The sequence below is a fragment of the Mesoplodon bidens genome, assembly GCF_964165515.1.
Source record: "Mesoplodon bidens genome assembly, chromosome: 4".
In the NCBI taxonomy this organism is placed as follows: Eukaryota; Metazoa; Chordata; class Mammalia; order Artiodactyla; family Ziphiidae; genus Mesoplodon; species Mesoplodon bidens.
In genome coordinates, this window is record NC_138160.1 from 58613957 (window position 1) to 58630848 (window position 16892).

The following is a 16892-nucleotide window of genomic DNA, read 5'->3' on the forward strand; positions in this document are numbered from 1 at the left end:
TTTAAAATTTTATTTTTGGCTGCGTTGGGTCTTCATTGCTGCGTGCAGGCTTTCTCTAGTTGTGGAGAGCGGGGGCTACTATTCGTTGCGGCGCGCAGGCTTCTCATTGTGGTGGCTTCTCTTGTTGCGGAGCACGGGCTCCAGGCACGCGGGCTTCAGTAGTTGTGGCTCGTGGGCTCAGTAGTTGTGGTTCGCAAGCTCTAGAGCGCAGGCTCAGTAGATGTGGCACACGGGCTTCGTTGCTCCGCGGCATATGGGATCTTCCCAGACCAGGGCTTGAACCTGTGTCCCCTGCATTGACAGGTGGATTCTTAACCACTGCGCCACCAGGGAAGCCCCAAATTATAGTATTTTAGATGGAACTAAATATTATTGTCAGGCCGTTAGGTTTTTTTGGGGGGGGGCGGTGGAAGGGTGTTTTTGTTTGTTTGTTTTTGCCTTAATCATTGAAATTGAGAAATTGATGCTGATTTAGTGTGCATAAGTTTAATTTAGGGGAAGGATTTTAGAGGACTGATATGGAGTGATAAAAATTTGCTGTCTGGGTTCTTTTCCAGCCCTACAGACTAAATCCTAAAGGTTCAAATCCTTTCAGAACTACTGAAATTATTTTGGCAAACGCATGGGAGAAGAGTATGCTTTGTGTCATCCTGCACTTTTGATTACCATAAGCCCTTTGGAAATACATATTTTATACACACATACACACATATATTTTGGAAGTAATTTTTTGAGTCTTGGGATATCTCCTGAGATTATCCACATCTTGATTTTATAATTCTCGAACAATTAACAGAAGCACCCTAAGAAGTCTGTATATAAATATAATGGCATGGAGACATACAGAAAAAGGAATAAAGGCTTGGCTTTCAATTTATCTAGTGTGGAAAAATGAAAAGATATTTGAATTGGAAGAATTTTAGTAGGAATCTGGTCCAGAGAGATAAGCAAAAATTGGTCAGATGTGAGGGAAAACGAAAGCAAAACAGTAATGGAGACCTGTAATTACAGTTGACCCTTGAACAATGTGAGGGTTAGGGGTGCTGACCCCTGTGCAGTTGAAGATCAGAGTATAACTTATAGTTATTACAGTTGGCCCTTCCTATCCATGGTTCCCCCGTAACCACGATTCCACATCCGCGGATTCAAGTAGTACTGTAGTATTTACTGTTTAAAAAAATCCACATGTAAGTGGACCTGCGCAGTTCAAACCTATGTTGCTCAAGGGTCAGCTAGCTGTCTTTCTACTGGTAAAGAGGCTAGAGAATGTTGCTGGAATGGCCAGAGACAGAGAGGATTAAATTGGGAAGTGATTAGTGAACTGTGTGCTGAAGTTGAGGTACACAATTCCCTCATTTCCATCATGCACATGCTCCTTAGTGGAATTGCAGGAGTAAAATTATGGAAGATACGACAAGCATGTTTGCTTGACTTTAGGGAAAAGATAGGAAGGTATAATGTAAGTAAAGCAAATTGGTGGTGCTGGGGCCGTAAATAAGAAGTGTTAGTTTTTAGTTGGTTGAAATAACAGCCAGTGAAGATGTTTTTCTTTTTTATTTATAACTTATTATGTAATAGTTAAAACACATAAGAAAATAAAAATTACCTAAAGCCTTTTACTCTGTCCTCTAAGATTTTCTTTGGAAATATAAAATTCAAAACAGGTTCTACTATATAGTTCTGTATCTTGGTAATTTCAAATGATATTAACATCAAAGCATTTTTCTCATGTGATTAAGTATTCTTTGAAAATATTTTCAGTATAGGTTTCATGGAATGGATAAGATGTAATTTTTTTATAGCATTCCCCTTTTGGACATTTAGGTTACTTGCAGTTTTTGTTTTTTTCCATTTATGAATTATGAGGACTGGAGATTTTTTTGAGTGTTGTTTTTTTTTTAAACGGCTACAAATGCTTGGCTTTTTATTTATTTATTTATTTATTTATGTCTGTGTTGGGTCTTAATTTCCGCGCGAGGGCTTTCTCTAGTTGTGGCAAGCGGGGGCCACTCCTCATCGCGGTGCGCGGGCCTCTCACCATCGCGGCCTCTCCCGTTGCGGAGCACAGGCTCCAGACGCGCAGGCTCAGCAGTTGTGGCTCACGGGCCCAGTTGCCCCGCAGCATGTGGGATCCTCCCAGACCAGGGCTCGAACCCGTGTCCCCTGCATTAGCAGGCAGACTCTCAACCACTGCGCCACCAGGGAAGCCCAGGACTGGAGATTTAAGTGTTAACATGAACAGAATGTCAGATTAATAAAGTAGCCTTGTGTGTCTTTCCAAGCATAGATTGAAAAGTTTTTGAGAAAGCTGAAATTGTTTTATTTTTCATTTTGAAAGTAATGAAAACTACATTTATTTACAGAATATTACAGAAAATTTGCAAGATAAAAGAATTAAAAAATTAGCTCAAAACTATTTGCTTCTGCTATTTTTGTTGTGTCTATATGGTATCTTTTTTTTTTTTTTTTGCAGTACGTGGGCCTCTCACCGCTGTGGCCTCTCCCATTGCGGAGCACAGGCTCCGGAAGCGCAGGCTCAGCGGCCATGGCCCACGGGCCCAGCCGCTCCACGGCATGTGGGATCTTCCCGCACCGGGGCACGAACCCGTGTCCCCTGCATCGGCAGGCGGACTCTCAACCACTGCGCCACCAGGGAAGCCCTATATGGTATCTTTTTAGATGGCTTGAAGGGTTTAACTAATTGGAAGAGCTGAGTTGTAATTTAAAAGATTAGGGAGGAGTATTTGAGGGGTGAGAAAATGATTTTTTTTAAGTAATAAGATTTGTTTCCTTCACTCAGTCAACAGATGTGTTTGAGGAACTTTTGTTCTGACTTATGAGCAATGTTCAGTCTATGTTTTTTTTTTTTTTTTTTTTTTTTTTTTTTTCTTTTTGCGGTATGCGGGCCTCTCACTGTTGTGGCCTCTCCCGTTGCGGAGCACAGGCTCCGGATGCGCAGGCCCAGCGGCCATGGCTCACGGGCCCAGCCGCTCCGCGGCATATGGGATCCTCCCAGACCGGGGCACGAACCCGTGTCCCCTGCATCGGCAGGCGGACTCTCAACCACTGCGCCACCAGGGAGGCCCCAGTCTATGTTTTAATCACTGTTTTCTGCTTTAGCAATATCTTGCCAAGAGCTCTGAAGAATAGTTTTAGTGATCTTGTGTGAAAATTTTAATACATAAATAGAACATTGATTAGAAGAGATTATAACTTGTGGTTGAATGTCCTGTTTGCCTGTAGAAAAACTGTGTGCATGTATTTTATTCTTTTCTTCCTAGCAGTTTTCAAGGTAGAAATAGACCTGGAGGGCTGTCATTGCATATTTGTTGAATTCCTATCAAAAATGTCTAGAAGATTCTTCACTAGAGGGGCCATTCTTCAAAGCAAAAAAATATCTCCAGAATTAGTTAAATGTTTCATCATGTTTTTCAGAGAAGGCAGGATAAAGTGAGATTACATCAAACACACATTAATGGTATATTTTACAGCGACTTGTCCAAGGTTACCTAATAAATGTTAGTAAGAGCTAGAGTAAAAGGAAAATGTAGAGAGGTAGGAAATGATGATATTTATTTATTTATGTTTGAGGCAGTTTAGAGTTGAGAGGAAGCTTAGGCATGTTACTGCTGTTCACATGATAGTACCTCCTGACCCTTCTTTTCACCTTCCAAAAAAATTTTTTTTTGATTAAAAAGGAAACGAGGTAAAATTAACGTTTTAATGAATAGCCTGATTATACAGTGTACACACTTAATCTTTTGCCTATTTTTCTAGTTCTCGGACTTATCAAAAGTGAAGAATTTCCATGTTTTTAATTTTAGTGTTGGATTTACTGTTGCCCTTAAAAGTTCTTTGAAGGAGAAGTTTCAAAGCCTTAATTAAAATCTATGGGATTTATAGCTTTGTGCTTTTACACTATTACTTTCCGTGACTCTCTAAAACCCAGATATGTTTAACAGTTCCATTTTCATTAAAATAGGAATTTCATAGCATTGTTAATAGAGGAGTGCATTTTTTTCTTCAAGTGGAAATATTTTGTATTTTGATTGTATTTTATGTCTATTAAAATTTTTTTAAAGTATAAAGTTATAAGATCAACCAGAAAAAGATGTTTTGAGTTACCAAAATAGATTTGATGACTTAAACTTTTTAACTTGAAATTTCAAGGGTATCTCACTTGTAGACTCTGTATTAGACCAGAAAAAAATCTGTACATTATTAGTGACTTGGTGACCTTACTTATAACTTAGTTATCTTTTCAGATAAATTTCACTTTAATTGATAATTTAGATGCAAAACAATATGCATAACATGATCTCATTTTCATATTAAGCAGTAACATTTCTATATGTATGCAAAAAGGAATCTAGACTGATATACATCAAAATGTTAATTGCAGTCATCTTACTTCAATTAGAGTATTTAGGGGACACAATAGGTACTAAGTTTGTGTTCTCTTAAAGGACCTGTATGATTCTGTATTTCCATCTTTAAAGGATGATAAGCTTTTTTTTCCCACTTTATATTAGGAATTATTAAAAAGATTTTTACACCTGTTTATATTGGGTTATAACAGGATTTTATTTAGCTCAAGTCACCTTCGGGAAACTTTCTATGGAAATGCTACCTCTTTGCAAAGTGCATTGAGATTGGCAGAGAAAAGATCCTGTCTTGGCGTAAACCTTCATTGTAATTGTCCTCCTTGGGTCAGCAATGGTGTTAATAGCTGTTTTTGTCAGTTAGTACTGAAAATTTCCCTGCTAGAATTTATTGATTAAAAAGGATAAAGTATTATTTATTTAACTTTTTTGACAACTTTATTGAAATATATTTTGTGAACCATACAGTTCATCATTTAAAGTGTATAGTTTAGTGGTTTTGGTAATGTTCACAGATACGTGCAAACCATCATCACAGTCTTAAATTACCTCAAAAATTTTCATTACCTCAAAAAGAAATCCCGTACCTTTTATCACCCCATGTCTCACCTTCACCCCACCTCAAGCAATACAGTAATCTACTTTCTGTTTCTATAGATTTCTCTATTCTGGACTTGAATAGGAGGGGAATCATATAGTATGTGGTCTTTTGTGACTGGCTTCTTTCTCTTAGCGTAATGTTTTCAGGCTTCATCAATATTATAGCATGTATCAATATTTCATTTTTTTTCTTTTTTATAAATTTATTTTATTTTATTTTTGGCTGCGTTGGTTCTTCATTGCTGCGCGCGGGCTTTCTCTAGTTGCGGTGAGCAGGGGCTACTCTTCGTTGTGGTGCGCTGGCTTCTCATTGCGGTGGTTTCTCTTGTTGCGGAGCACGGGCTCTAGGCACGCGGGCTTCAGTAGTTGTGGCACACGGGCTCTAGAGCGCAGTCTCAGTAGTTGTGGCGCATAGGCTTAGTTGCTCCGTGGCATGTGAGATCTTCCTGGACCAGGCTCAAACCCAAATGTTTCATTTCTTTTATGGCTGAATAAATTCCAGTGCATGGGTATATCACATTGCTTATCCATGTGTTAGTTGATGGACATTTGGGTTGTTTTCACCTTTATTATGAGTAATGCTGCTATAAACATTAGTGTACTGATATTTTTGTGGACATACGTAATTTCTTACATGTTGATTAATGAATAAGCTAGCTGAAAATAAGCTCATCACTGATGAGTAAATACTTACTCTTAAAAATCTAGCTATTCAGGTTTAGATTTCTTTTTGGTGTTCTAAAATTGATTGCAGTGATGGTGGCACAAGTCTGTAAATATACTAACATTTTTTGCATTGTACGCTTTACATGGCCAAATTATTTGGTGTGTGAATTATATCTCAATAAAATTGTTATTAAAAAGAATAAAAATTTGATCAGAAGAAGAAAAAATATTGGCCATTGATAATCAAGATTTTATATCAATTGTAGTGTACTTGGGAGAAAATCGCATTTTACAGCTGCTTGTCAGTATAGCTTTTAGCTCTGTTACTCCTGTATTAAGGACTTGACCTGTTTATTATTTTTTTATTAGAAAGTTAACCTATGCTCATTATTCCATTTTCCAGAAATAATTTGCTGTTAATAGTTTGCTGTATATGCCTTCAGATTCTGTTTGTATGCATATATGCAACCTGTTATTTTTTCAATGGAAATGAAATTTTATGTATACTGTTTCATACCATGCTTTAAAACAAAATTTATTGAAGCACATTTTACATATCATAAAATCTACCCAATTTAAGTGTACAATTCGTTGATTTTTAGTAACTTTACTGAGTGGTGTAGCCATCATTAATTTTAGAACATGATCATCCTCCCAATAATTAGATCCCTCATGCCCATTGACAGTTAATGCTCTTTTCTACCCTCAGCTCTAGGTGGCCACTAATCCACTTTCTTTCTCTATAGATGTGCCTATTCTGAATATTTCATATAAATGGAATCATACAATATACGGTCTCTTGTGTCTGGCTTCTTTCATTTAGTAAAGTTTTTATGAGGTTAATCCATAAAGTCATATGTGTCAGTGTTTTTTCCTGTTTATTGCTGATTTGTATTCCATTGTGTGGATCTACCTCATTTTGTTTCTCCATTCATCAGTTTGGGACATTTAGTTTGCTCCCAACATTAGGTTATTTTTGGCTTTTATGAATAATTACAACTTCCTTTTTTTCTCACTGACATTATGTATATCTGGGCAGATTTAAGAAATTAATACTTTAAAATGTACTGCAATTAAAAAACACTTTATGTATTTCATTGTAGGGTATACTATCATTTGTTTAACCAGTAATGTTAATGGATTTTTTTTTTTTTTGCGGTATGCGGGCCTCTCACTGTTGTGGCCTCTTCCGTTGCGGAGCACAGGCTCTGGACGTGCAGGCTCAGCGGCCATGGCTCACGGGCCCAGCCGCTCCGCGGCATGTGGGATCATCCCGTATCGGGGCACGAACCCGTGTACCCCGCATCGGCAGGCGGACTCTCAACCACTGCGCCACCAGGGAAGCCCCTAATGGATGTTTTTGAGTTCTCTTTTCTCACAGTTATAAACAGTACTGCAGTGCATATTTTTCCACATTTATCTTTGTATGTGTGTTTTTGTGGTATAGATTTCTAAAAGTGGAATTGCTGGATTTAAGGGCGTGCACATTTACAGTTTTAGTAAAATATTGAAGACCAGAAAACATCTTTAGCTGTAATTCTTTTTGATATTAAAACTCTGTCGTCAACTTACTTGTACATTTGTGGATTTTAGTTAGCCAAGAAAAAGCAAGTTCTACTTGCTTGAGTTAACAGAATATGTTAAGAAAAAAAAATTTTTGTATCGAAAATGATAAACTTGTGGTTACCAAAGGGGAAAGGTGTGTGTGTGGGGGGATAACTTAGGAGGTTGGGATTAACATACACACACTACTGTATATAAAATAGATAATCAACAGGGACCTACTGTATAGCCCAGAGAACTCTACTCAGTATTCTCTAATAATCTATACGGGAAAAGAATCTGAAAAAGAATGGTATAGGTATATGTATAACTGAACCACTTTTCTTTACACCTGAAATGAACACAACATTGTAAATCAACTATACCCCAATATAAAATAAAAATTGAATTTAAAAAAATGATAGGAACATATCCACTTCAAGGTCTAGCGTGATAAAATGGGTATGTAATTCAGAAATATTTCCTGTTATTTTACTTGTCTTTGAATTAGACTAAAAACATTGATGGCTATTAAAAAATTAATAGAACCTACATGGGGGTACTTTTAGTTAAAAAAACTGGGTAATCTCAAATGGTGACAGAAATATGAGTTACGATTGCCAGTTTCAAGAGTGGTCTTCCCCATTTCCCCAGAAGTTCCAGTTTTTTTTCAGGTGAAGACACTGAAGCCAAATAGGTCTAGATCTGAGCTCCAATGCTCTTGTCTCCTACTGTATTTTTTCACATATGTGTAGATATGTGTATATTTAATACACTGTCATCTCTTATCAAAAGCTGTAAAGTAAGTTTTTGACAAGGTGACAATATGCCTGGGTTCTTGGTTGGTACTTGACTTTGAAGTTTTTTCTTTTTAAAGATACATGTATATTTGTGTGAGACTGTGTGTGTGTGTGTGTATGTGGAGAGAGAGAGAGAGCCATTTGAAGTATTACAATTTTTGTTTAGTTTGTGCCAGAGAAAAAGTTAATGATCAGTAAATGTTTGTGTTAATAGATTTATGAGATTAAGAAAACTGCCTACAATCAGGCTTATTACATTTTTTAGAACTCAGTAAATGAATGAATACCCAAATAAGAAGAAATGACACATGGATTTGTAATCATGCAGCGTGTTTATGTGTAGTCGTTAGTGCCTCTTGAAGCAGACCTTTTCAGCTTCACATCCTCATTGGTATTTTTCCTTCTCTTTCCGAGTGAAGACCTGAGGGATGGAATAGCTAGTACTGTTTCCTAAGATATATTATATTACTGTTACTGTAATAATATTATTATATTGAATGGTAAAGAAATTAATAAATCTCATTTCCTCTATTGGTAATTTCACGTAATATGCTATTTGCATATCTGAACTTCCCAAATAAAGAGCTTACTTTTTGAGACCTTCTTAATAAGAACCTAGATTTCTGAATGTAATTTAACCTTTGTTTTTTGGCTGTGGTTGCACGGCTTGTGGGATCTTAGTTCCCCAACCAGGGATCCAGCCTGGGCCCCTGGCAGTGGAAACGTGGAGTCCTAACCACTGAACCACCAGGGAATTCCCCCCCACACACTTTTTTTGTTAACCTTTCCTTGACTGGTTAATGTTTACAGTACTGTAACAGTGGAACAAAATGCTCAGGACCTTATTGCCCCAGTTACTAGATGATCTCCAAGTTTTCTTGTTTTCTTTAAAAAAAGAGAGATGGTAAATATTATTTCTTCTAATAGTCTGTGTGCTTGTGTGAATAGTCCTTCAGTACCAGCTCATTTCTAATTTGAATATGCATGATGAATATGCATAATACACATTGGGAACCCAGGTAACCTGACTTGTTAGAGTTATGTGCAAATGAAAACTGGTAGTTGTCAGGGGAGAACTTTGGGGACTGAGAGCTCCAGACTTTGGATTTTATAGTTTTAGATTTCAGATTTGTTTTTTTCAGGGTTCACGACTATGTTATGGGAGTTGGTGGATAGTTTATCTGTAGTTTCTTTATTATATTCAAGTAATGGAATAGATCCCTTGGAGGATTCAGGCCCTTGATTATTTTGTCTATAAATTTACTAATCTGCATGATGATGTTAGTTTTGCTTGCTATAGACTAGTGTTAATGGTTATTTCAGAGAATATTATTTTGACTGGAATAAATTTGCATGAAAAACCCAGAGAAAGTAAAAAACTAAAGTTAGATCACAGATTTTTTCTTTATTTTAAACATGAAAAATTGTAGAAGCCAAATGGATGTGTTTAGATTTATAGGAGACTATAGTTTTATTTTATATTCTTTTTTTTTTTTTTTAATTTATTTTTAGCTGTGTTGGGTCTTCGTTGCTGCATGTGGGCTTTCTCTAGTTGCGGCGAGCGGGGGCTACTCTTTGTTGCGGTGCACGGGCTTCTCATTGCAGTGGCTTCTCTCCTTGTGGAGCACGGGCTCTAGGCGCGCAGGCTTCAGTAGCTGTGGTGTGCAGGCTCAGTAGTTGTGGCTCACGGGCTCTAGAGCACAGGCTCAGTAGTTGTGGCACACGAGCTTAGTTGCTCCATGGCATGTGGGATCTTCCCGGAACCGGGATCGAACCCGTGTCCCTTGCATTGGCAGGCAGATTCTCAACCACTGCGCCGCCAGGGAAGCCCCATTTTATATTCTTGATAAATGGAAATGGATGTTCAAAATGCTAGGGATATTATTTGTATTATCTTATTACAAATATGATGTTTTAATTCATTGTATGTATAACAGTCTAATTACTTGCTATATTAGTTGACAGGTTTATTAGGGATCACTTCAACTTAGCGGGAAGTTCCTATAATATGTTTCCTGTTTTTGGTGGACTGTGGAAAATTAAGTTTCAGTTTGCATAACACTTGCTTACGGCATTGCTTCCTATTTCCAACAAATATATTCAATTCTTCATTATTGTCATTGAAGAAAAATAAAAACTGCTAACTGCAAAAAGAGTTATTGAGCTTAGTTTCTAAATAGTCTTTCATTTCACCTATAAAATTGATATTTCTGATGTTTTCTTTGTTATGACTTGCTAATTTAGCTTTATATTGGATTAAATGGCATTAGGATTTTCTAGGGTTGTGTAGTAGTCTAGTTCTGTTAATTTCCCATTAGTTGAGGACTAGCCAATGACTGTTATTGCTCTTTTATTAAAATTTTATCTCCTTTCTCACATCTCAAGTTGTTTAAGTTTATTGAGAGACTTAGATTAGTGATTATAAAGTGTTTTGTGGTATTTAGTGCTTATGTTATTAGTAAATTCTGTCTTGACTCAGAAGTCAGGATTCGGTTATTTTAAAGTACAGACTCTGAGTTAAATAATCAGGAATCCCTCAATGCAGGTTAAAGGAATTGACATGGGATTTGGTAATGTATTTTAAAAGGTCCGTGTTTATCTTTCCTAAATTATGTTGCATTTATTTATTAAAATTTCATTAATATATCTTTATGAGTGATTATAGAGTGTGTATGTGTGTGTATATGTGTATATAATATATTGTAAACTGTATCAAAGCATATAGTATTCCTTTGATACAGTTTAAAGTTATACAGTTAGAGCAACAATGGTTAAATTAAGGAAAAACAGCTCATTTGAGCATTAGAATTGCATGGTAGTTATTCTTAAGTCATTTTGATCTCTTTGTTAAACTAAAAATCTTTTTAAATTTTAGGGGGAAAAAAATAGTGGCTTTGATGTCCTTTACCATAATATGAAATATGGACAGATATCGACAAAAGAACTAGCAGATTTTGTAAGAGAAAGGTATGTATTTTTTAATAAGTCATTTAACAATTCATTATCAAGATAAATTTCAGAATATAAATAATGGAGAAAATTTTAGTTGGATTTAGATAAAAGTAATCAGTTACACTTTTAAAAAGTACACTATAGTTATACTTTAAAGTAGTGGTTCTCTGTCATCTACACACTGAGGGCTAAATAGTGGCTGTCAGTGGCATTGATAAACTCCTGATTTGCAAATCACTGCTTGAAAATATTATCTATATATTTTTCATTGAATAGGCTAGCAAGGTGATACAGTAGAAAAACTGAGGAATTTTGTAGGATAAGATATTACCATTTCTCTAAACAAATATGTCACTAAACAAACATTAAAATAATTTGAAAAGACTTTTCTGAACTTGTAGTTTAATTATGTATTATTATAACTTTTATTTTTAAAAAGTCCTAAGTATATGTTTTTAAATTGTGCAAATTTAGAAACATAATTTTTTATTACTCTTAGAATATAATAGTCAATTAACAACTATTAAAATCAGTATAACTTTTTTTGCATTTTATTTTTTTTATACAGCAGGTTCTTATTAGTTATTATTTTATATATATTAGTGTATATATGTCAGTCCTAATCTCCCAATTCATCCCACCACCACCACCCCGCTTTCCCCCCTTGGTGTCCATACGTTTGTTCTCTACATCTGTGTCTCTATTTCTGCCTTGCAAAGCAGTTCATCTGTACAGTTTTTTCTAGATTCCACATACATGCATTAATATATGATAAAATCAGTATAATTTGATTTGATTAAGGCTATTTTGTGGCTGGACCCACTTGGTAATTTTTATGTGAACACATTTAAAATCTTTACCTTGCTAATATAGGGATACTTTGCCTTTCGATACAATACTTCATTCATTTATTCTTGCAATATATATCCCATGTCTGCTTTGTGCTAGGCACTTGTCTGGATTTTGGGGATAAAGAGGCAGCTTCTGCTTCATGGAGTTTGTCAACTGGTAGGAATTGGGGAACAAACTACTCCATGTTAGACAAATCCTCTTTGACTTCCATCTTTCTACTGGAGTTAAAAGGGGGACCATAAAGCCCTAAGTGTTATGGATAAAGTTGTCCCTCACTGGCTCATTTTTCATTACTGGAAAGAGTAAAAGGAGAGACTCTAGAACTCTGCATCTCCTGGCACAGCACATCCCCTAGCTTCCTTCTCCCCCAATACTTACATCACTACTATAATTATCTACGTTGAGACCAACAGAGCAGTGGTAATTATGCTTTTTCGCCCTATTTATGTCAGTTAAGAAGTCCAGGACTCCTGGGTCATCCCTTCTTTGCTCAGAATCTGACCCCTTAATGATTCTGTGGGCAGTGAGACAACACCTCCTTTCACTCCCCCTTCCCTACTTTATTTTTCTTCATAGCACTTAACAACCACCAGATATAAGTGATATTTTACTTATTTTTTTGTCTGTCTGTTTCTCCCCACTAGACTATAAACCCCACAAGGTCAGGGATTTTCTTTTTTTTGTCTTTTTTGCTTATTGTTCATTTTCCTGCACTTAGGATAGAGCTCGGCCCTCAGTAGGCCCTCAGTAAAGATTTTTTGATAGAATGAATTTCTAACATCACTGTCCTGATCCAAGCTATCATTATTGTTGCCTGGACTGCAGCAGTAGCACCTAACTGGCCTATCTCCATTCATTCTTGTTCTCCTGCAACTTATTCTCTGTACTGTAATTGGAGTGGTTTTTTTTTTTCAAACTACAGATCAGTTTGTTACTCCTCCTTGTTTAAACCATTTCAGAGGTTTCCTATTGCTCTTAAGACAGAACTGTGTGGTCTGACCCCAAATTGCCTTTCAAGCTTTAGCTCACACTAGACTCCTCTTTATTCAGACTCCTTTTTCCTCTCCAGAGACATTGGCTATTTTATTGACAGGCTTTTTTTCAGTCCAGATTTTGTACATGCTCAGTCCTTGTTTGTACATGCTGACCTTAAGAGGTCAGCAGTGTGCTCACTTCTCCAGGGATGCCTTTCCTAATCTCTCTGACTAGGTCAAAGTCACTTATTGTAATCTCTCTCAACATCATATATCTCTTTGTAGTATTTATAAAATGTTGTAATTACTCATTTTTATTTGTTATTGTTTCTGTTCCTTATAGGGGAACAGTATACAATATTCTGTTGTATCCAGTGCCTAGCACAGAGCCTGGCACAATTGGATACTCATATTTCTTGAAGGAGTGAATGATAAAGAAAGGAAGAAAAGACAGACATAAACATATGCTATGCACTAAGGACTTTGCATACATTATGTCATTAAACTGTCAAAACTCTTAAGTCCTGTTTTATAGATAAGAAAATTGGGACCCAGAAAGGTTAAATAACTTCTTAACTTAGTCATTCAGACTTTCTTTCTCTCATATCCTCATCCTCTCCTCCCCACTTCCATGCTCCCTTCATTTCTCCTCCCTTTCTCCTTTGCTCCTTTCTTTCTTCCCTCCCTACAGCTTTATTGAGGTGTAATTGACACACAATATGCTGCACATATTTAAAGTGTACAATTTCATACATTTTGACATATGCATGCACTCATGACCATCACCACAATCAAGATAGTGAACATATTCATCTCTCCTTTGTAATTCCTTCCTTCTGTCCGCCCCCATCCATAAGCAACTACTTATCTGCTTTTGACACTTAGGTTAGTCTGCATTTTCTAGAATTTTATGTAAATGGAATCATATAGGATATACTTGGTTGTCCAGTGCTTTCAATCAGTATAATTATTTTGAGATTGGTCCATGTTGTTGCATGTATCAGTAATTCATTCTTTTTTGTTATTGAGTAATATTCCATTTATGGATATATTGTAATTTATTTATCTGTTGAAGGAAGTTAGTTGTACCTATCTTTTGAACTTTGTAATGAGTGTATCAATTTAATCATAGAGTAGATATTTTTTCTGACTCCTGTTACTCAGCACTTTTGTGAGATTCGTGTTGAATTTAGTATAATTTATTTACAATGCTATTTAATATTAAATTATGTAAATTTACTAAATGTATTTATCTACTACTGTTGACAGACATTTGGGATGTTACCAGTTTTTTACTGTTAACAAGTAATACTACTTTGAATATTCTTGCACACGTGTCTCAGTATACACATATTTAGATTAGTGATTTACCCTGGAGTAGAATTGCCAGGTCTTAGAGCATGTGTATGTTCAACTCTAGTAGTTAATGCCAAAGAATTTTCCAAGGTGGTTGTACCAATTTACACCAACAGCAGCCTTGTTGGAGAGTTCCAGTTGCTGCATGTCCTCAGCAACACTTGGTTTTGTCTGTCCTTTAATTTGAGCCATTCTGATAAGTAGTACTCTCTCATTGTGGGTTTTTTTTTTTTTTTTTTTTTTAATTTGCGGTACGCAGGCCTCTCACTGCTGTGGCCTCCCCCGCTGCGGAGCACAGGCTCCGGACGCGCAGGCTCAGCGGCCATGGTGCACGGGCCCAGCCGCTCCGCGGCATGTGGGATCCTCCCGGACCGGGACACGAACCCGTGTCCCCTGCATCGGCAGGCGGACTCTCAACCACTGCGCCACCAGGGAAGCCCTCTCATTGTGGTTTTAATTTGTGTTTCCCTGATGAATAATGAGATTGAACATCCTTTCATATGTTTATTGGCCATTTGCATCTTTTCTTTGATGAAGCATCTCTTCATCTTTTGCCTATTTTTCTGGTTTTTTTCTTCCTTTAAAAAAATAAATTGAAGGAATTCTTTATATATTCTAGATAAGAGCAGTTTGTCAGTTATGTGTTACAAATTTATGTAAATGCGTTTGAGTTTTATATGTCGTCCAGCAGCCTGGTGATTCTTGTTTATTCTGGTAATTTTATTTATCTGTACATTCTTTTGGATTTTCTGTGTGTGCAATCATCTTGTGAAAATGACAGTTTTATCTCTCTCTTTTTAATACCTTTTTATGCCTTTTATTTCTTTTTCTTATTGCCCTGGCAAATACCTCCAGTGTAATGCTGAATAGAAATGGTGATGATAGGCATTCTTATCTTGTTCCCAGTCTCACATTTCACTCTTAAATATTTATTCTGGTTTTTCCCCTGCTATTTATCAGATTATGGAAATTCTACATACTATTTTGGTAAGGCTTTTGTTTTCCTTTCTAAAAAAATCATGAATGGATGTTTTCTTTCTTTTTTGTTAGTCTGAATTACGTTGAATTTTGAATGTTAAACTAACTTCCCTTTCCTGGTATAAACCAAACTTTGTGGAGATGTATTATTGATTTTATACATTAGTAGAACAGTTTGCTACTATTTTATTTCTTATGTTTGCATCTGTATTTATCAGTGAGATTGGCCTGAAAATTTCCTTTCTCTAAATATCCTTCTTACATTTTACTAATCAAGGTTTGTTGGCTTCATTAAAAGGGGTTGGAGAGTATACCCTATTTTTGTATTCTCTGGAAAAATTTGTGGGAGATTAAAGTTTCTTCCTTATGTGTTTTATAGAATTTGCTGTTAAATCCATCTGGGCTTGAAACTGTCTTTGTAGGAAGGTTTTATATCACATATTTAATTTTTTAAATAGTTACAGGACTATTCAGATATTGCAGCTCTTCTGAGTTTTCCTATCTCATGTAAATTTTCAAATTTATTGGCAAAAAGTTATTCTTAATATTCTTCAATGAACTTTTTTTGTTTGTTTGTTTGTTTTTTGCGGTACACGGGCCTCTCACTGTTGTGGCCTCTCCCACTGCAGAGCACAGCCTCCGGACGCGCAGGCTCAGCGGCCATGGCTCACGGGCCTAGCTGCTCTGCAGCATGTGGGATCTTCCCGGACCGGGGCACGAACCTGTGTCCCCTGCATCGGCAGGCGGATTGTCAACCACTGTGCCACCAGGGAAGCCCTTCAATGAACTTTTTAAAATGTCTACAGGATCTGTACTGATATCCCACTTTTTTCCCCTGATGTTGGTTATTTGTGCCTTCTCCCTTTTTTCATGATCAGTCTCATTTGATGTTTGTTGTTTTTAATAGTGTGTACAAAGAACCAATTATGGACTTTGTCTCTTTTTATATATTTATATTCTGTTTCATTAACTTCTTTATTTCCTTCCACTTTATGTTCAGTTTTCTGTTCTTTAAATTTTGGGGGATGGATGCTTAACTTAATGATTTGCAACTTTTTTTCTTTTCTGACATATTCATTTAAGTCTATAGATTTCTCTCAAGCATAGCTCTTGTTCTACTTCACTAGTTTTGAGAAATAGGATTTTCATTATACTTTGTTAAAATTTTTAAAGTTTCATTGTGTTTTCTTTCTTGCCTCTGTGGGTTATTTAGAAGTGCATTTCTTTTTTTTTTTTTTTTTTTTTTTTTTTTAAAGAAGATGTTGGGGGTAGGAGTTTTTATTAATTAATTTATTTATTTTTGCTGTGTTGCGTCTTCATTTCTGTGCGAGGGCTTTCTCTAGTTGTGGCAAGCGGGGGCCACTCTTCATCACGGTGCGCGGGCCTCTCACTATCGCGGCCTCTTGTTGCGGAGCACAGGCTCCAGACGCGCAGGCTCAGTAGTCGTGGCTCACGGGCCCAGTCGCTCCGCGGCATGTGGGATCCTCCCAGACCAGGGCTCGAACCCGTGTCCCCTGCATTAGCAGGCAGATTCTCAACCACTGCGCCACCAGGGAAGCCCAGAAGTGCATTTCTTAATTTCCAAATATGTGTTGATTTTTAGAGGTATATTCTTCCTGTTGATTTCAAGCTTAATTGCATTGTGATTAGAGAACATACCTGTATGATTTCAGTGTTTTGAAATTTGTTGACACTTTGTTTATGAACCAGGGTAGAGTCAGTTTACTAACTATCTCTATGTACCTGAAAATATTTTGTATCTGTTGGGTATTGAGTTCTATATGTATTTA

General features: G+C 36.5%; 1 protein-coding gene across 1 annotated transcript in view; it reads left to right on the forward strand.

The window, feature by feature from the left end:
- FCHO2 (FCH and mu domain containing endocytic adaptor 2) overlaps positions 1-16892 on the forward strand; it is a 114791-nt gene that overhangs the window by 5615 nt on the left and 92284 nt on the right. The window contains exon 2 of the mRNA XM_081232420.1: positions 10866-10957. Within this exon, the coding sequence (XP_081088546.1) occupies positions 10866-10957 (92 nt within the window). The remainder of the gene's footprint in view (positions 1-10865; positions 10958-16892) is intronic.